This window comes from Dromiciops gliroides, chromosome 2 (genome assembly GCF_019393635.1).
Source record: "Dromiciops gliroides isolate mDroGli1 chromosome 2, mDroGli1.pri, whole genome shotgun sequence".
Classification (NCBI taxonomy): Eukaryota; Metazoa; Chordata; class Mammalia; order Microbiotheria; family Microbiotheriidae; genus Dromiciops; species Dromiciops gliroides.
The window spans coordinates 284,856,740-284,878,050 of NC_057862.1; the positions used below are offsets into that span (position 1 = coordinate 284,856,740).

Genomic DNA, 21,311 nt, shown 5'->3' on the forward strand with positions numbered 1-21,311 from the left:
GTTGTCTACTATGGCCCCATAGAACTTGGGGCTATACTTCTCTTTTCCATCTTGAATTTTGAAAGCTGATTTTCCTTTCCAAGTGAACTCCTCTTCCCTTGTCCTCAATCAACTGTTTCTGCTCCTTTTCTGTCAGATACCTCAAGGTCGCCTGACATCCTAATTCTAGACTCTGTATTAGCCCCTTTCAAGCCGATAACACCCTCTCTCAGCAAAGTGTCCAAGAATGGAATGAAAGACAGCAGATAGAAAGGAACAGAGAGAGTAACCCATAGGATACAGGGAAAATGAGAGTTTAGAGAAAACTGACACCAGCAAGTCCTAGTACGTACCACCTGGGTTGCCAGGGGGCTCCTGAGATTTCAGATCCTTAGCAAGTACACTTCGTGCCTTTGTCTCTGTTTTTTTTTTCAAAAATATTTATTGTTCATTTTTTTCAGCTTTCTTCCTGAGTTTGTCAGTCCAAATTCAGGAAAACTGTAAGAAAAGTATACCAGTTCTGCATGGCTAAGAAGAAAACAATTTACCAGCAAGAAGTGAAACACTTGTGTAACAATTTGATGGCAGAAAAGTGGGATGGATTCCAGAAAACCTGCATGCCAGATTGACCTCTGCAGAATTCCTTTATACCTCTCATTTTTCTTATCTTCTTTTTTACATAACTTCTAGTATGTATCGAGTTAGTCACAGATTGTTTTCCAAATTTAAAATGTGAGTTCTTTGGAGGCAGAGGCCATTTTAACCTTCCTTTATATCCCCCACATTAAATGTCTGGCACATAGTGTCTAATAAATGTTTTGTGATTGATATATTATTTTGTATTGTGTCTGTTTCATGATATTATATATGTGTTGCTGTGTGCCAATCACTATGCTAGATGCTCCATTAGGGCAAAAATCTTTGATCTCTAGACTAGGCACAGGGTCCTGAACATAGTAGGTGTTTACAAAACGGCTACTGAATAAATGAATGAATTTCACTGTTTGTTTTTTATGCTATATTGGCTGATTGCAAAGTGAGGTTCAAATCACCTTTGGGAAAAGTCATGATTGGGGATTTTTGTAACATGGAAAATACCACAAATCAACTCAAGGATTAAAGGCACTAACTTTAGAGCTTTATCAAACTTTGGGACACTGGCTGGTAAATATCATCAATACCATCAAGGTGCGGGTGGCAACAAGGGAGCTCATCCCAGCCTGCTATCCAATAGCTCAGGAAGAGAGAGTGAGGTAGACCATGAGCAAGTCAAGATCTCACCCATGAGGTCATTGGTCATCTTGGAAAATGAAGGACAAACAATAACAACAGCAGCAATGAACCAATGCTAACTTCTCTCTCCTTTGAAACTGCTACCACCCTGGTGCAAACCCTTGTCACTTCACACTTGGACTATTATAGTAACCTGTTGGTTTGTTTTCATGACTCAAGTCTCTCTCCATTCCAGTTCATCCTTCACTCAACTGCCAAATTAATCTTTCTTTTTTTTTTTGGTGAGGCAATTGGGGTTAAGTGACTTGCCCAGGGTCACACAGCTAGTAAGTGTCTGAGGCCGGATTTGAACTCAGGTCCTCCTGAATCCAGGGCCGGTGCTTATCCACTGTGCCATCTAGCTGCCCCCAAATTAATCTTTCTAAAGCAAAGGTCTAATCATGTCACTATCCCTCCCCATTTTTATTCAATAAATTCCACTGATTCCTTAGTCCCTCTAGGATCAAATATAAAATTCTCTGTATTTTAAAGTCCTTTATAATCTGACTCCTTCCTATCTTTCAAGTCTCCTTCCCTCCAGATCCTCTGATAGACACTTGCCTCCTTATTCCTCTAACACAGAACTCATTTCCTCTCCCTTTACCCCTTATTCCCCATCCCTGGTATCTCTTCCTCTATGTCTCCCAGCTTCCTTGGTTTTCTTCAAGTATCAGCTAAAATCCCACCTTCTACAAGCTTTTTCCTAATCTTCCTTAATGCTAATATCTCCCATGCATTAATTATCTCTCTTTTAGCCTGTCTGTCCATATCTTGTTTGTACATAGTTGTTATCTCCCTGATTAGACTATGAACTCCTTGAGAGCATGAACTGTCCCCCCCTTTCTTTGTATCCCCAGTGTTTCCTTAGCATAGTTCCTGGAACATAGTAGGCACTCAATAAAAGCCTGTTGACTTGACTTGTTATTTGTAGCTGCTGAAGGATTAGAATTGTTGTCTATACCCTCTAAATTTGGTTCCTCTGAGCAAAGCCCTAGAAAACTCACCCTATTTATGACTTTGTCCCCCACCACCACCACCACCACCCAGGACTGACTGGGAGAATAACTTCAGGAACTTCAGGCAAGGAAATTCTTAGAATTAATTTACAGATAATTTGTAAATATTAAAATGGTGGCATATGTTAAGTCTTCCTACTTAGCCAAGAGCTTTGGACAGAACGTCTATGTAAATTTTAAGGGTAAACTTTTCTGGTAGGGGCATAGAATTTTTTTTTTTAATGTGGGATGCTGGTCCTCACCACTGACTTCAAGGACACTGAGGAAATGAACCCTCTAAAGCTCCCTCAGTTGCTTTACTGAAGTAACAAATGCATTTTCATGGCTTCTATTCTGAAAGAATTTCAAGATGGGCCTGGAAAAATAGAACATCTTGACTCACAGCTGGTGAAATAAAGTTAATAAGTACCTTCTCAAGGATGGCACGTTGAAGGGAAGAGTAACTGACTCACTAGGTTGTGGGTTGTGGGAAATAGATCTGCTAGGGTAGAGAGTAAGGAAAGAGGAAGAAATTTTGTGAGATGAATACATAGGGCCAACTACACCTCAGGCTTGACAAATTTCAAGATTCCTTAGAGAACCAAGAATGTTCCAACTGGCCAGCTGGGGATTCCTGCTTTATGCATGAATAAGCTTAGATAAAAGCCCTTTTCACACCAAATTCTGGCCCACTACATGGACAGGGTGCTGGGGGAGCCCGAGCTTTGTAATCTTAGAGGAGATTTGCTCAATTCCATTTCCCATCTGCTCTGAATGCATGAATCACAAGGCCGCTGTGTCATACCAACAGCAACATCAAAAAAAAAGCACAAACCTCAATATTCAGAAAAATACTATCAGCGAGAGTTTGACAGCCTTCTTTATACAGGTGACACTAACTCAGAACCACAAAAATTCAGGGCTAGAAGGGACCTAAGAGTCCCTTAGTTTGACAGATACCTGAAAAAGTCTCCTCTCTCTAGCATTCCCAAGAAGTAGTCATCAGGTCTTTGTTGAAGAACTATAGTAGTGTGTGCGGATGTACGGGTGTGTGGGTGTGTGGGGGAGTGTCTGCTTCCTCCTGAGGGGGTTCATTCTACTTTTGGATAGCTTTAATTCTTAGGAAGTTTATCCTTCTATCTGGCCTAAACCTGTCTGCCTCTCTGCAACTTCCACTATTGCTTAGAGTTATGTTTTCATAAAGGAAGGAAGGCAGGAAGGAGGGAAGGAAGAAAAAAACAGATAGGGAAGGAAGGAAAGATTGGAGGGAGGGGAGGAAGTAAGGGAAGAAGGAAGAAAGGAAGCAAGGGAGCAAGGAAGGGAGGAAGGAAAGAAGGGAAGAAAGAAGGAAAGACAGAAAGAAGGAAGAAAACAAATATTTATTAAGTGCCTATACTATGAGCCAAGTACTGTGCTAAGAGTTTTACAAATATATCTCATTTAATCCCTACAACAAACCTAGGTGGGTAAGTGCTATTATCACCGCCATTGAGGAAATTGAAGTAAGCAGAGGTTAAGCAATTTGCTAGGGTCACACTGCTAGTAAGCATCTGAGGCCAAATTTGAACTCATGTCTTCCTGATTCCAGGCCCTACACTCTATCCACTGTGCCACTTAGCTGCCTTTTGGGGATATGTTAGCCCTTCAAATACTTGAAAACAGCTCTCACTCTTTGCCCCTCCCCACCTCTGAGCCCCAATTTTCTCTAAGATAAACATCCCAAGTTTCTTCATTGATCCCCATGCAACCTGGTCTTTAGTCTCTTCACCATCTTGGTCATCTTTCTTTGGATGGATTCTAGCTTATCAATGTCTTTTCTAAGATGTGGTGCTTAGAACCAAACAAAATCCTCTAGCTGTGATATGAACATGTCAAATCAAGTCCCAGTGCTATGAATTCTGTCTCCTGAGGTAGAACATGAGCTCCCAGAACACAAGGATTGTCTTTCTCACAACACAGCAGAATATAGGATTGGGTTTATGCCTCTCAATACAGACTCAGATCAAGTTTTCAAACAAGTTCCTATTATGTATCTATCCATGGAAGTACTGGAGCCAGCTCACGCCTGCCCTTGAGAGCTGATTCCTCAATTTTCGGGGCGAGCATTTATACCTCAACAAAAAAGGTCTTGATTTATTGTTTTGTTGATTGTCTACACTTAAAAGAATGATGGAGAAAAATGTTAACAATGAAGATTAAACTTAAATGTGTGTCATATGTTTTGGCAAGAATAGTTATTAAGTATTAACCAGTTGCTTGGTTAATAATGATGAATGTAAAAAACAGTTTCTTTCTGTAATACGGTTTTTTTTTGTTGTTTTTTTTGCAGGGTAATAAGGGTTAAGTGACTTGCCCAGGGTCACACAGCTAGTAAGTGTCAAGTGTCTGAGCCTGAATTTGAACTCAGGTCCTCCTAAATCCAGGGCCAGCGCTTTATCCACTGTGCCACTTAGCTGTCCCCTCTTCCTGTAATATGTTTATGAGATCATGTAGTACAACCTAATCTAGTTACATGTAGAGAAACTGAGGCCTATGGAAGGGAAAGGAATTTGTCCATAGTTGAGAAGGAGTCTGTAGAAATGACCCATAAAGAGTATTTCCCTGGGTAATTCTCATGATTTAAGACCATCCTTTAGATTAGATTTGTCATCCTTTAGATTAATCAAATTAAGAAGAACCTAGGACCAAGAGACTAGGACCACAGAAAAGGTGGTGCCTACAAAGGCAGAATTATCATTTGTAATTCTTTCCCATGAATGCCTGTAGATTGATTGATGCACTTGGATGCTCCTAAAATGTGATGGAACATAGTTCATAGGGGTATGCAAATCAGCTAGGACACAGCCTTCACACCCACCTTCACTCATTGAGAGATTTCAAATTATTGTGTTATTAAATTGGGCTAATGCAGCCTCAGAACCCACTGCAGGGATGTCTGGTTTGGGGAGGGCAGGCAAGATGTACATCTGGAACCAAAAAAACTATATAAACACTGCAACCTTTAGCCTTAGGAAAAGAGAAGAAAGGACAAGCAAGCACACCATGTAATTTCCTTAGATTCTATCAACCCCGGTGAGAACGGCCATTAGTAAAAGGGAAAAAAAATTGAGAAAATATAAAGGTCAGTATAGGTCCATCCTGATTCTCATATTGGAGACATTATTGACGGACACAAACTAATTGTAATACACTGTGACTCTGTTCTTGGGGCAATGAGATGTGTCATTTCATTTGGCAACAGACCCCAATATTGTCAGAGGGGAATAGAAGTGAATAGAGGTCAAAGATGAGAAGAAGACTATCTAGAAAAGTCAAGCTTTCAAAGGGTTTCAAGAAAGGAGAGGTAGTATTCCATCATCTAAAATTCTTTGGGGGAAGTCAGCCAAAGAGAATACCTGCAAGAATAGAGTCCTGAAAGGCATAAAAAAGAAACCATTTTGATTAGGAAGGAAATAGGGAGTAACCAAAAAAAATGCAAATACATCAGGAATCATTGCTTAAGTTAGATTTTTTTTTTTTAGTGAGGCAATTGGGGTTAAGTGACTTGCCCAGAGTCACACAGCTAGTAAGTGTCAAGTGTCTGAGGCCGGATTTGAACTCAGGTCCTTCTGAATCCAGGGCCGGTGCTTTAACCACTGCACCATCTAGCTGCCCTGGATTTTTTCTTTTTTTAAAGGAAGGCTGAGGGGCAGCTAGGTGGCACAGTGGATAGAGCATGACCCTGGATTCAGGAGGACCTGAATTTAAATATGGCCTCAGGTACTTAACACTTACTAGCTGTGTGACCCTGGGCAAATTACTTAACTCCAATTGCCTCACCACACACACACACACAAAAAGCAAGGCTGAGAAGGTGAGGTACATGATATAGTGCATAGAAAGCATGCCTGGGATTGAGGAAAAATGGAGTTCTTGTCTTGACTCTTAACTAATACTGTGACTGAGCAAGCTTTCTAAGGCAGTTTACTAAGACTACAAATTGCAGAAAATTTGACCTTCATTGGTAGAGTGAGTTTCCTCACCTGGGAATTTTCTATGCTAATGAAATCACAGGCCCAGCCTCTATACTCACTGGACAGTGTCTGACAAGCCTTTTCACATTTGCACAAAAAACTGAAGGGAGAAACTCGCAGGGCAAAAGCTCTGGCATGTATTGCCATCTCCCCCGAGTGGCGAAGTGCAAGAAGGTCAGCTGGAAGTTGCCAAGAGGCATATCACTGAGGTAGACAACTGTACCCAACAAATCATTCACCATTTATTCAGCAAACATTTAGGAATGACCTATCCTGTTCAGAATTCTGTACTAGGAGCTGGGGAGATAGGAAGATTAACTTAAACATAGTTCTGGTCCTCATGAAGTTCACAGTCTAGTAAGGGGCTGGGGCTGGGCATAAATACCAAAATGTAGCATGTGATATATTTTGCATTAATTTTAAGTGAGATCCAGACAGTAATATCGGAAATCTACGTGGGGGGGGGGGTGCGGGGGGGGGGGTGGAGAGTCATAGAGGGAAAGGAGGAAAGTTGAAGGAGGTCAAGTACGATGTCTTTAATATTCTCAGTAAAAGTGGGAGAATAGCTTATCTGCAGAAATTGTTGGCTACAATGGCAGAATGGGGAGCATGGAAGAGCTTGTACACAGAGAGTAAAGATGAGATAATTTAAAGGATTTCCATGTAGTAGTATCAGCCCAATACATGTTGGATAGTGTAAATTTACAATGGACAAGTCAACACAATTGGGTCATTTCCTACTAGAGCAAGGGTTCTTAATCTTGCACATGTGTGTGTGTGTGTGGGGGGGGGGATTTCTTTGGCTGGTGAAACCTATGGAGCACTTCTCAGAATAATGATCTTACTTTAAAAAATCACAACTGAAGGAAAACTCAGTTTCATTTAGAAGTGATTAGAAATAAAGATGTATTTTCCCCCATCCAAGTTCATGGACTCCATGAACTTTATTCACTGACCCAGGTATAGAATCTGTTTTAGAGCATTCAGTATCTTGGAAGGAACAGAAGAGGTGTATGGGAGCACTTACTCAAGACTGAAGGCTATCATAATAGAAATATTGCAAGTCAATGGGGCAAGAGATTCAGATGTGAAGGAGGGGGAATTACTGATATGTCAGACCATAGTGGTCAAGAATGGGTAGGAAGGATCATAGATAAATAGCTAAAAGACCTCAGAAGTCAATTTAATTTTCTTATTTTACAGATGAGGAAAATAATAACACAGTCATATGTCATTTGTGGCAATCCTGCATCATCAAGTCTATTGGTGCCATTTTTCCAACAGCAAATGCTCTCAGTATCACATTTTGGCAATTCTTGCAAAATCTGAAACTTTTTCATTATTATTATATCTGTTATGGTGATCTGTGACCAATAATCTTTGATGTTACTATTGTAATTATTTTGGGGTGCCACTGTCCATGCCCATATAAGACAGCAGACTTAATAAATGCTGTATGTGTTCTGACTGCTCCACCAACTGGCTGTTTCTCCATCTCTCTCCCTCTCCTCAGTTCTCCCTATTCCCCAATACACAACAATATTGCTGACTTTATGAGAAAGCAGTGGCAGGGTTCGAGAAGATTGACTCTAAGTTTGAAGTAAGTTCTACTATGAGTAAAACGCTATCAAACAGCATAACATGCCACAAAGACAACTTTCAAGAAAGGAAGATTCAATCAATTCTGCAAACTAAGAAATTGCCACAGGAACTCCAACCTTCAGCAACCACTACCCTGAACAATTAGCAGCCATCAAAATTGAGGCAAGACCCTCCACCAGCAAAAAGATTACAACTTGCTGAAGGCTCAGATGGTGGTTATAACACTTTTTAGCAATAACATATTTTAATTAAGGTACACATATTGTTTTTAAGAAATAATACTGTTGCACACTTAACAGACTACAGTATAGTGTAAATATAACTTTTATATGTACTGAGAAACAAAAAAATTTGTGTGATTTTCTTTATTTTGATATTCACTTTATTGTGGTGGTTTGGAACTGAATCTGCAATATCTCCAAATTATTCCTGTAATAATAATACCTAGCATTTATATAGTGCCTTAAGGTTTGCAATATGTTTTACAGATAATATTTTCTACAACAACCCTGGGAAATAGGTATTATAATTATCCCCATTTTACAAATGAGGAAACAGGCAAATGGAAGTTAAGTGACTTACCCAGGGTCACATAGTAACTATATGAGACTGGATTTGAATTCGTATTTCCAGTCTCTAAACCTAGCTACCTCAGAATCATATAGGTTCAGAGGCTTACTCAAGGTCACCTAGGCAAAATTTGAACCCAGGTCGTTTGAACTCAGAGGAAGTATTCTTGTCATTAGAGCATACTGCCTCCTTATAGGAAAATGAGACCAGAACTGGGTTGTTTGGGAAAACAGGAAGGATTCAAAGGATCAAAGATCATGATGAGGCTGAAGAATAGGAAAGACGAAAAATATAAGAGAGAAGTAAGGATTGCAGAGTAACAACTGAGAAAGGAGTGTAGCATCTTGGAAGACTTGAGTAATAGTGATGTCTACAGTAGGATCTCCTTGGTGGGAGTAGAGTGGAGATGGAGGTCATAGAAACTGAGCAGTTCAAAGTATTGTAAAGGATGGTGTTACAAAGGTCACTGATTTGGAAACTTAAGTTTTATCAGAGTGATGACAAGGGTGGGGGATTATAATTGACCTTAAGTCAGTTATAAAAATCTTAAAAGAAGGAAAGTGACTAAGAGGTCTGTAGACAAGGGTAACCTAGAGCCAGCTCAAATAGATGATCAAGTTTTCAGCATGAGCATTTACACCTCAAAATTGACAAATGCTAAAAGCAGGCTTGATTTATTTTGTTGATGCTCTAGTCCTATAAACTGATGGAGACAATATTGAAAATGCAGACTAAATTTAAAAGTACAGGGAACACACATTTCCCTTGTTGAACTTTTACCAGCATATCACTGTCTGTAGATGGCCACAGACAAGTGTCTGCCTTCTGTTTTGTTTATACTGCTAATTTGTAAGACCTTTGGAGAAAGCTTTTGCTAAGCAAGGCATCAACTTTACTCCAGCTCTCTGAGTGACTGCAGGTCTCAGATAGAGGTTGCTGAGAGTCATTTCATAGGAAATCTTTCCAACCAGAGGAGATCAGACTCATCACTCTAGGGTTTAGTTTAAGTCTCAGGCAGGACCAGTCAACCAAACTCTTCACTGCATTTTGGAGACTGTTTCTTTTCTGTTTCTGAAAGTCCTGCCTACCCCCCCACACACACACTATTCCCCAATTCCGACAACTCAGCTTTCTGTAGAAAAATCACTTTCTTTGCAGCAATATGTGGAGATAAGAGATACAGAGCTATAAAATATGTTTGTCTCACTGCAGATCAAATCCCCTTATACTTGAATATACTACAAGGAAAATTCCTAAGTAGTCAGTGATTATCACATTATTGAGTACTAATTTACTAGCTGAATATCTACTGACCTGGTTGAAGGTGCCCTCCTACCCCAGCCAACACACACAGTAACAAAAACAACAAAAACCGATCTTTTCATAATGTCCAGAAAACTAATGGATATTAGAGGCTGGATTCAAAACCAGGTCTTTTCGAATTACTTTTTTTTTTGCAGGGCAATGAGGGTTAAGTGATTTTCCCAGGGTCACACATCTAGTTAGTGTCAAGTTTCTGAGGTTGGATTTGAACTCAGGTCCTCCTGAATCCAGGGCCAGTGCTTTATCCACTGTGCCACCTAGCTGCCTCCTCTAATTACTTTTTTTTTGCAGGGCAATGAGGGTTAAGTGACTTGCCCAGGGTCACATAGCTAGTAAGTGTCAAGTGTCCGAGGCCAGATTTGAACTCAGGTCTTCCTGAACCCAAGGCCAGTGCTTTATCTACTGCACCACCTAGCTGCCCCTCTAATTACCTTCTAACCCATGCAGGACTTCCTTTGTCATAGTCCATGTGATAAGGGAGGGAGTCATCTAATTTTTACTCAAATACTTTCTTTGACAGGAAGCTTATTGCTTCATGACAAGTATGACCATCTAATTCAACAGACAACACATACCAGTATCACTTCTGAAGCCTCTTTGACAAGGATCATCCAGTCTCTTTTTGAATTCTTCTTAAATTATGCCTAATCCTTCATCAGACAAAATCCCTTTGGAATTTATCTAGTGACATATTGAGCCTATGAGGATCTATCCCAGAATGGAAACACACATTTAGACCTCAGACAGGTTCAAATAAAAGGTACCATAGAGGGAAAAAAAGTGTTGCTTTGTTTTCTCATTCTGTCCCCAAAGGCCCAAAGGTAATTCTAGTAGAAGATGAAAAGAGACAAATTTAGGCTTGAAGTACAGAAAAATACCTCAACTAAGGTGGAATGGAATGTCTCAAGAGGTAGTAGGCCCTCTTACTTTTGAGCTTTAAGCAAAAGCTGAATGAATACTTGGATCCATTCTAGAGCAGAAGTGTCAGACATCCAGCATATCCCCAATGGAACCAGATAAACATGTAACTGGGGAGTATTTTTTGTTTTGTTTTGTTTTGTTTTGTAGGGCAATGGGGGTTAAGCGACTTGCCCAGTGTCACACAGCTAGTGTCAAGTGTCTGAGACTGGATTTGAACTCAGACCCTCCTGAATCCAGAGCCAGTGCTTAATCCACTGAGCCACCTAGCTGCTCCCAACTGGGGAATATTTAACAAAATAAATAAAAATACAACAGAACATAGATAATGTTAATATGTGGTTTTCTAAGGGATCCTTATGTAGGATTTAGTGGCTCTTGTTTCTTTTTGAGTTTGACACCAAACTGATCTAGGAGGCATTCTTTTTCAGGCTTAGGTTGGACTAGAAAGTCCTCTGATTGTCCCTTCCAACTTTGAGATTCTGTGGTTCTCGTATACCATCTCTGAAATGCTCCAAGGCTGTTTGTCAAAATTCCATTGAAAACTGGAAGTGAGCCTCAAACAACTGGTCCTTCTAAGATAAGGTAAGGGGAAAAATCTGATCTTCTATTTTGAAATAGTTCCTTTGCTGACAGGGAAATTCTCCTTATTATTTAATGTTGCCTTTATTGTGTCCTGAATCACACAGTTGCTGCTGTTGATTAGAACAAAATAAAGAACCAATAATGCACCAGACACCATTTATAAATACAAGGAGTTTAAACAGCATAATGGATTAACCTCAATTATCTGATAAAGATATTTCTGATCAGATGGGATGTGAGTGAACAAGCTATTCTTGATCAAGGCCTGTGCTGGACACTGGGAGTATAAGAAAGAAGACCAGCCCTGTCCTCCAAAAGCTCACAGTCTATCCTGGCAGATGGAAGGAACAGGTTTGAAACTACCTTGGAATAATGAGAATATACCTATCTACAAGTGCCAACTCTGACCATACAAACAAATAGAAACATTCTGAGTAGATGCAGATAAAATGAGTAATCAGAATAAGATGACTTCAATCTGGGAAGGATCCCTTCAGAAAGCAAATTTGCCAGTTGGTTCCTGACAAAGTGGAAGGACGTGACCTGTTGGAAGATCCCTTCAAGAAAGGGAGTGGCAGGAAGCCCATTTTTCAGTGCTCCTCTCACACACTTGATTACTTGCATTTGTCCATGTCCCATCTCTACACATTTGCTCAGGCTGTTCCCTATGCCTGATATGAACTATCTCCTCATCTTCACTTGTTGAAATCCTCTTTCTTCAATGTTCAGCTCGGGTCCCACCTCCTCTAAGAAGCTTTCCCTGATCTCAGTTTGAAATGTTCTCCATTTCCTCCCATTTGCTCCCTTTTCCCCTACTGTGTTCCACGTGGTATGCATCAATACATGATCCATGACTTTAGTCTATATGGATATTAATATCATCAAAGCAGACCATGATTCCTCTATGACTCAGTAGCCTTGTCTTGAGAACTGGTGCAGCTAAAAAATTCATCATTGTAGTCAAGCCAGGCAGATCTTCCCTGATCCTTAGGCAACGGGCTGGCCTTAGTCATACAGTCCATTCCTGGTCCTTACCAGAGCCTTTTGACTCTGCTAAGACCTCTCAGAGCATTTGTTGTTTGGCATAATCTTAGACAAGCCAGGGTTACCGCCAAGCTACAATGAAGCTCTGGAGAATGACTTGGATGCCAGAATACTCTATTTACCTTGTGTAATAATTGTGTGCATCATACCCCTCCATTAGACTATGAGCTCTGTAAGATCCAAGATTATAACTGTTCATCTTTGTGCCCCTCAATGCCTATTAAACAAATGTTTAATAAATGTTTGTTGAATTAAAGAAAGGCACGAATGCAGGCAGGCATTTTGGAATACAAATGACTTTAGCTGGTATAGAGGTGTAAAGAAAATCTGCCATAAAGAAATCTGGGGATAGCTAAGTGGCATGGGGCAGCTAGGTGGTGCAGTAGATAAAGCAACAGCCCTGGATTCAGGAGGACCTGAGTTCAAATCTGGCCTCAGACACTTGACACTTACTAGCTGTGTGACCCTGGGCAAGATACCTAACCTTCACTGCCCTGAAAAAAGAAAGAAAGAAAGAAAGAAAGAAAGAAAGAAAGAAAGAAAGAAAGAAAGAAAGAAAGAAAGAAAGAAAGAAAGAAAGAAAGAAAGAAAGAAAGAAAGAAAGAAGGAAAGAAGGAAAGAAGGAAAAAAGAAAAAAGAAATCTTAATTTACATGGGTGGAATTATTGCTGGTCAAAGGCTTTCTTGTTCTCACAAAAGGATTTTCTTAAGATAAAGCTTCCTTAGAGCCTCGCCCAGGAGGGTTTCCAGGTCACTGAGTACCATCCTTGGGAGATGGATGAAGAGAATAAGATAGGAGATTAAAAAAGAGAGAGAACTGGAATCTAAAATTTTTGAACCCACAACCCACTGAAGATGTAGCAGAAATAAACATCTCTAATATGGTCCTGTAGGTCTGTAAGAACTCATGATTGGATTCTCTCTTAGGTCAGCAGACTATCACAGCAAGCAAAGCCTGCATGTAACTTTTCAAAGAGGCAGTAAGGGGGCATTTTCAGTCCAGAGCTTAAGGATTTACATGTCCTGGCTCTTACTTTCATCTAGGGCTCACCAGGCCTGACTCTAGAGACACATTGTGCCAATTAAAAAGCTTCCTATTTCACTGATGAGTGAGATGAGCAGAACCAGAAGAACATTGTACATAGTATCATCAACATTATGAGTTGATCAACTGTGATAGACTAGATTCTTCTCACCAATACAATGGTACAAGAAAGTTCCAAAGGACTCATGATGGAAAAGGCTCTCCAAATCCAGAAATAAAAAGAACTGTGGAATATGGATGCAGGCTGAACCATACTATTTCTTTTGTTTTGGGTACTGTTGTTTTTTTTTTTTTTGAGGTTTTTCCTTTTTGCTCTGATTCTTCTCTTATAACATGACTAATGCAGAAATAGGAGGGGGAGGGAGGGAGGGAGAAAAATTTGAAATTGTAAATCTTATAAAAACAAATGTTGAAAACTATCTCTACATGTAACTGGAAAATAATAAAATACTTTTATTTTTAAAAATGCTTCCCATTTCAGGGTGGGAGGCAGTATTAGTCATTGGTACAAAAAACATCATTGATATTCAACGACTCACATCTTTCCATTTCAGTACCCTATACTCCATCCCTACCCCAACTCCCTCTCCCCCATGCATGATGATCATGCTAGGATGTATAATGTCAGGACCAGGAAGGACTGCTGCTATCATTTAGTCCAATCCTCTTATTTTACAGAAGAGGAAAGTGAATCCCAGAAAGGAATCAGTAATCAAATCACAGAATCTCAAGTTGAAAGGAACCTCAATGGCCATGTAGTATATAACCCATATCAGAACACAGAAACAAAATGAGGGTGAGATGGTAAGAGCTTCATCTCATGATGCTGACATTTAGACCACTTTGATAGTGCTCTACTCCAGTAGGTAGAAAGGATTGAGCTATTAACACATTTTAAAAGAATAGTTAAAACAGCAAACTGCTAGATGGTCTACTTCCTCCCCACCTGGCCCTTCCCTGGTGCCTCCCCCTGGTGTTAGACTGCTCAGTAGTGGGCCAGAGAAAGGAGTTAAGGGTAGCATAGAATTGATAGTTACAGCTCTGCTAGACTGGGATCAGGAAGACTCCATCTTCATGAGTTCAAATATGGCCTCAGGTACTTCCTAGCTATGCAAGTCACTTTCTAGTTGGACAAGTCACTTAGCCTTGTTTGCCTCAGTTTCCTCATCAACGAACTGGAGAAGGAAATGGCAAACAACTCCAGCATCTCTACCAAGAAAACCTCACAAGGGGTTACAAAGAGTCAGACCGGGTTGGAACAACTGAACAAGAAGTCCAGAGTCCCTTCTATAATATCCCTGACCAATGATCACTCAGCCTCTACTTAAAGACCTCTAGTGTTAAGAAACAGTATTAACTCTATTGAGGCAGCTCATTCCACTTTTGTCCACAGCTTCAATTACTAGGAAGTTTTTCTTTATGTCCTGTTGAAATCAGCCTCTTTCTTTTAAAAAAAATTTTTTTTTTTTTGTAAATCAGCCTCTTTCTAACTTCCACTCACTTTGCTTCTTCTGTCTTGTGGGAAGCAAGAGTGTGATCTTCCTGAACTAACACATAAAGTCACTGACAGAGATGAGGCCAGAAGCTGAATCTCCTGCTTCCCATGGCCTCTTTCTTTTACATACTATGTTCTGCCTTTTAGAAGGAATGGGGCACACACTCCAAGAACTTGCTATAGTAGGAATAGCCTTGGGCCTGGGGTCAGGAGTTCTGGCTTTGTACCCTGGTTCTGTAATTTAGTTGCTGAGTACAAACCAGGGCAAGTAATATTCCATTCTGTTCTTGCATTTCTTCCTATAAAAATGAGGGGTTGAATTCCAGGGTGTCTAAAGTCTATCCCTGACTTCCTACAGGGGAGGTGGTGGGTGAGTGTGGGAGGGTATCTTAGTTCAGAAGCAACTGTATTTTAGAACGAGATAGTTGTAGGCACCCAACTCCCCCATATAAGCAATCTTTTCTATTTTGCATTGAACCAAAGAGTTGCTTTCCGGGGAGGAGAGTTCTATGTTATGGACCCAGTCCCGACCCAACAGACATAGACCACCTCTACTCCCAGGTCAGTCTGGGTCTCCCCAGTCCTGGAAGTTTCAGCAGCTGCTGCTGCCGACAGGTAAAATTAGCACACTTGACGTCAGCAAGAAAATCCCTTCCAGCCTGCAAAGCCTATCTTCAGGGGCGAATGGGGGAGGGGGAGATGGGGGTATTAAGAGAGATGGAGGGGAAGTGAGGAAGGGGAAGAAGAGAGATGAAGGGAAGGGCGAGAGATGTGGGAATGGGAGAGTTGAAAGTGATGGGAGCGGGAGGCTGGAGGGAGATGCAGGAGAGATGGGAGGAGAGTGGAGAGAGGGAGAAGACATGGGAAGATTGGGGTGTATGAAAGACATGGAGTGGAGTGGTGAAGGAAGAAGGAAATTGGTGCGATAGAGTGGAAAGGGAAAAGGGTAAGAAAGGGGAGGAAAGAGAAAGGGATTAGGAGAGGGGCAAGGGGAAAGGATGGAGAAGGCCACCCTCTGCCCCCTCCCCCATATTCTTGAACTGCACCATCTTCTGCAGACCCCTGCTTTCTGTGGGCACAATTGCTCAATACTGGGAAGGAAGGTGATGCAGCATCCCCAGAACCGGCAGGGGGAAGGAATACTGATTTGCCGCGGGGCCTTGAACGCCGCGACTTCTGGCACAAGGTATCTTGCTCGCAGACCCAAAGCCTACCCCCAGGCCCGGTATGGAGTGGCTTCCGAAAGAGAGTAACCTACAGTTAGGGCCAGACCCGTCTTTGCAAAACAAAGACACCTCCCCCCGCCCCATCCTCCTCCTCTTCCCCCAGGGTCCCTCTTCCCTCCTCCTGCGGAGTGCGTTCCGGGCTGGGACATATTCGGGGAGCCGTTGGCAAGCTAAAAGAGATCCAGGCGCGTGGCTAAACCTCAGAAGAGGATGCTGGGGGAGAGCGTGGCAGAGGCATTCGGGACCGGGGTCGCCTAATGGGAGCCAGGCGGGGGGAGGGATGCGCTTACCCACAAGCAGCCAGAGGGAGCCGCCGGACAGAAGGAAGAAGGTGAGCATATTTGCTGGAGGTGACTGCAGCCCCGGCGGGCGACTGGAGGAGGCAGGCGGGGCCGCAGCTGCGCGCACTGCGGACAAAGAGACCGAGGCGCCCGCGGCCTCTCCTGCGTCTCCTCAGGACTGGCTCTGCTTTTGTCGCTCCCTCCTATGTCTCCGCCGCTGCCTCCCGCAGCATCAGCGCCACCCTGGTTCCCGCAGCGGCGAAGCTATTTTTAGACCTTTCCCTCCCCCTCACCTCCGTTTCCTCATCCCCCTCCCCCTCCAACCTTGCTCCCCACCTCTCTCTCTCTCTCTCCTGCTGTCCAGAGGCTCCCCCATACCCCCAGGATGCAAAGTCACGTTCACTTGTGGGGGTGGGATGAGGTGGTGCTCACCTTGCCCACTAACCCTCGGCTTTGCAAGTCCAGAGAAGATGTTGGTGAAGATGGAATGGGGTGGCACCCAACCTCACTCTCTTGTAGCACCCTCTTAACTTACTTCAGGGATCAAAGCCGGGAAGGGGTAATTGGATATACCTACAGGGTTCTTGGAATTGGGGCTACTAACAAAAGGGAAAACAGTTTTAGCAAATTCACTCAATCAGATACAGTTCATAGTTCTGATAAAAAGGGCAGTTATTTATTAGCTCATCAGGCTGATGATGGTTCTGTATGAGAAACAGAACATCCTGGGAAATATAGATTGAGGTTTTTCCTTGTTGGGTAAATAAAAGGAACATCTCACATTTATATTTGTATTATAATTTCCATTTTAGAGATAAGAAAACTAAGGCAAATATGACAAAGTCGGCTTCCCATAGTCGCATAGTGTCAGAGACACAGTTTGAACCCAAACCTATTGACCTGAGTCTAACATTCTTCTCATCATGCTAGGTTGCCTCTCTAAAGTTAAAATCAGTCCAGAACTTGAAGTCTGGCTTCTCCCATGATACCATTCTAATTCCAAATAGAACTTTCTTTTTCCCTGCAATTTGGATTACTGAGCCAGTATTGGTCTCTAACCTAACTCTGGTCTCAGTCCAGGTTCTGCCACAATTTCATTCAATTCAGAAAACATTCAGCTGAATTCACAAGGGTTCCTTCCTCTTCCTGGTCCTCAGTTTTCCCAATTGTAAAAGAGGGTATCAAACTTCATAGTTCTTCCCAAATCTTACAGTCTCTGGTCCTCTGAGGTAGAATTCCTATGTGTAACTATATATAAATATACACACACATACACACAAATATGTATACATGTACATATACACATGCATGTTTACAATATGTTATGTACACACATATATACTTATCTTCCATGAACTAGAGAAGCAAGGGTTATGACAAAAATCCCTAGTATTAATAGTCAAGAAAAAGGATCCTCATTAATTTGCTAATCATAGAATCAGAAGAGTTCGTGGATTATCCCAATCTGTGGTTCTCCCCTGCCAGGAAATTTAAGGTCAGAGAATGGAGACTGGCACTGGAAGGACATAGGCATATATACACGTCCTCAAACTCTTCTTGCAAAGCCCTTTTCTGATCCTTTGATTGCATTTACAGACCTTTCCCCTTTTGCTTATATACTTAAGTGCCCTACTCATCATTTCCCAAGGTCCTGCTTTCTTCTTCCCAAGGCTATTTGAATAAATTATTTTCCAATCAAGCTATGCTCCCCACCCCACCCCCCACATCCCTATCCAGTGTGTCTTCTTCTTCTATGACCCTAATTAATAGTTTGAGAATCATTCTGTGAATTCTCAGTTTCTCCAGAAACCCTCAGTATACAACTTAGAAAATACCAGGAACCTAGTCCAGGATTTACACTGTTAAAACAGCAGGTTTGCAATTCAAATCATGGGTTACATCTCTCAGGAGGAACCCGATGCCATCTGGTTGGTGTATCTGCATGCTCCCCACTGTCATTACAGAAAGAAGCAAACCACTCCCATCTGCTTAACCTGCCCATAGGTAATTGGCAGAGGCAGGAATGAATAGGTTAGGTTAGAGTGGGTGATGCTTAAAGTAGGTTCATGATTCAAATGGGGAGGGGGGAGGAGAAATAGCACAGAGTGAAATCCTCTTTGTTCTCAGTTTCCAAAGACACTGTTCTAATTATATATCATTTTCTGATTGTCCCTGTTTACTTTGGAAGGAGGGAAATTCCATCCATTTAACAGGAACAGTTCTAACTGTGGCCCCACAGGGAATAAGAGGCTGGATGGAGTTGATTTAATTTACATAGCCATGATCTATCTTCTTGTCTTCTGAAATGATTCAGGGTTTTGGTGCTTGCTCTCAGGTAGCCAAGAATTACATCACAGCCTCTTAGTGATGTTTGTTCTAAATGTGTGACCCTGCATGCAAGGTGAGAGGAAAAAGACATGCTCTGTGATAATTACCGTGTTCTGATTTAGCTATTGGAGAGTAAGAGAACATGTATCATTTCTCTACCTTTGGGTAAAAACACTAGACTTGGAGTCAGGAATCTATGAGTTCCAATGCCCCCTCAGACACTTATGAGCTGCATGGCCCAGAAGAAATCACTTAACCTCTATCATCTTTCTTTTCTTCCTCTGCAAAATGGAGATAATAACACCTGCCTCCCAGGGTTCTTAGGAAGCTCAAACAAGATCACAGATGTAAGCCCTTCATAAACCCTAAAGAGCTATATAAATGCTAGTTATTATCAGTATCATTATTATTATTAGCTGCTCCCCAGAGTGATTCTTTTGAACAATATTTCCCCCAATATTGGGAATATTGTAAATCAGGAATTTATAGATTTAAATGACCTAACCACTGGCAAATAGCCAAATAGCTATGTAACTATATGCCCTTGGTTTTTCTGACAAGAAAATGGCAACACTATTAGTCTGGTTGTCCCACAAAGTTTATTGCTTTGAGCTTGAACAATATATATTAGCTTAATTCATCCCATTTAGAAGGATGTGTAAAATCAGTCCTTTGAGTAAAACTGAGATCATTAGTGGTACCAAGGAAAGGTGCTACAACTTAAATTCAGAAGACCCTGGACTGGAGTTTGAATTCTCACAGTTATTAGCTGTGTGACCTTGGGCAAGTCATTCCCCTTCCCTAGGCGTCTGCTTACCCTTCCATAAAATAAGGGGGAGTGGATTAGGTGAGTTCTAAGGTCCTTTCCAGTTCCAATAGTCTGTGATTCTGTGATAGATCAACCAAAAATGCTACTACCACCAGATGACAAATTAAGAATTTGCTCAAGCTTACAGTTTGTTTGTTTGTTTTTTTTGCTTCACGTGATGGCAGATAAACTAGCTTTCTTTTTTTTCTTTTTCTTTTCTTTTCTTTTATCCTAGCCTTTTTTCTCAATGAATCAGAGAGTTGCTTTGGTGTTATTTGGTAGACACAGTCTTCTAATTTATCACATCTTCCGTACATAGAACCTACACTATATACCTGGAGTTTCAAGTCTAGTAACTGGTCATTGTTATTGCTATCACAATAGGGATCTTGGCAGAGGGGATAGAGAGTTGGCCTTGAAATCAGAAAGACCCAGGTTCAAATTCTGCCTCTGACACACACACACACACACACACACACACACACACACACTGGTTGCATGATCCTGGAGAAGATACAACCTCTCAGTACTATAGGCAACCCTCTAAGTCAGATTTGGTAATTAAGAGATCATTGGTAACCTTGGAGAGAAGTTTTAGTTGAGTAAGGAAGTCAGAAGCCAAATAGAAAGGAGGAAAAGAAGGTAGATAGCTTTTTCTTTTTCTAGAAACTTGGCTGTGAAATAAGAACAGATATAGCACAGTAGCATAAGATAATGGTACGATCAAATGAGGTGGTTTTTTTAAAGGTTGGAGGAGACCCAGGCATTTTTAAAAGCATCAGAGGAAAAAACTGTAGGGGGGAATGATTGTAGGTCAAGCTGGTGGAGAATATAGGAAGGGCTGGGATAAAAGGCACGAGTAGTTGGGTTGGACTTAGAAAAGAAAAGGGTCATCAGAAACTGGATCAAAGAAAAGCATAAGGAATGATGTCAATGTGATTTGAGATATAGACTAAGGGAGATTTTCTTTGTTGGACAAATGCATAAAAGTTATTATAGGAGTGTAATGACAGAAGTCCCTCCAGCACCTAGGACAGGGATTCAAGGGGGAAAATGTGATTTGCTTTGCTGCTTGCTTTACTACAAGAGATGGACACTTCCCAATAGTCAGCCAAAGGCAGGATGCTCAGTGACAAAACTAAACACCCAGTTTAAAGCAAGTAAACCTTTGAAATGTTAAGTTTAATCATCTAATTCTACATAGCGCAGATTCTGGGCTCTCCCCTGAAGTTTTTCTGTGCCTTAATTGTTTTTTTTATCTTAAAAGTATTTTATTATTTTCCAGTTACATGTAAAGATAGTTTTCAACATTTGTTTTCATAAAATTTTAGTTCCAAATTTTTCCTTCCCTCCCTTCCCTCCCTTTCCCCAATACAGAAAGCAATCTGATATAGGTTCTATAAGTACGATCACATTAAATATATTTCTGCATTAGTCATAATGTGAAAGAAGGATCAGAACACAAGGGAAAAACCTCAAAAAAGAAAAAAAAACCAGCCAAAAAGTTGAAACAGTATGGTTCAATATGCATTCAGAATTCACAGTTCTTTTTTTCTGGATGTGGAGAACATTGTCTATCATGAATTCTTTGGAATGACTTTGGATCATTGCACTGCTGAGAAGAGCCAAGTCTGTCACAGGTGGTCATCACACAATGTTGCTGTTACTGTGTACAAGGTTCTCTTGGTTCTGCTCACTTCACTCAGCATCAGTCTTTCCAGGTTTTTCTGAAATCTGCCAGCTCATCATTTCTTACAGCACAATAGTATTTCATTACATTCATATACCACAACTTGTTCAGCCATTCCCCAGTTGATGGGCATTCCC

The 21,311-nt window shown here is 41.2% G+C and overlaps 1 protein-coding gene across 4 annotated transcripts in view; it reads right to left on the reverse strand.

Annotated features, from left to right (window-relative positions):
* Positions 1–16,800, reverse strand: part of ACSL6 (acyl-CoA synthetase long chain family member 6) — a 156,992-nt gene extending 140,192 nt beyond the window's left edge. For 3 of the 4 annotated variants that reach the window (XM_043980185.1, XM_043980184.1, XM_043980189.1), the window contains exon 1: positions 16,358–16,595. In XM_043980185.1, coding sequence (XP_043836120.1) covers positions 16,358–16,406 — 49 coding nt within the window. In that variant the 5' untranslated portion in view covers positions 16,407–16,595. Of the gene's footprint in view, positions 1–16,357; positions 16,596–16,780 lie in introns of those variants that run through there. The other variant, XM_043980188.1, reaches the window with a different exon arrangement.
* Between the last annotated feature and the right edge of the window lie 4,511 nt (positions 16,801–21,311).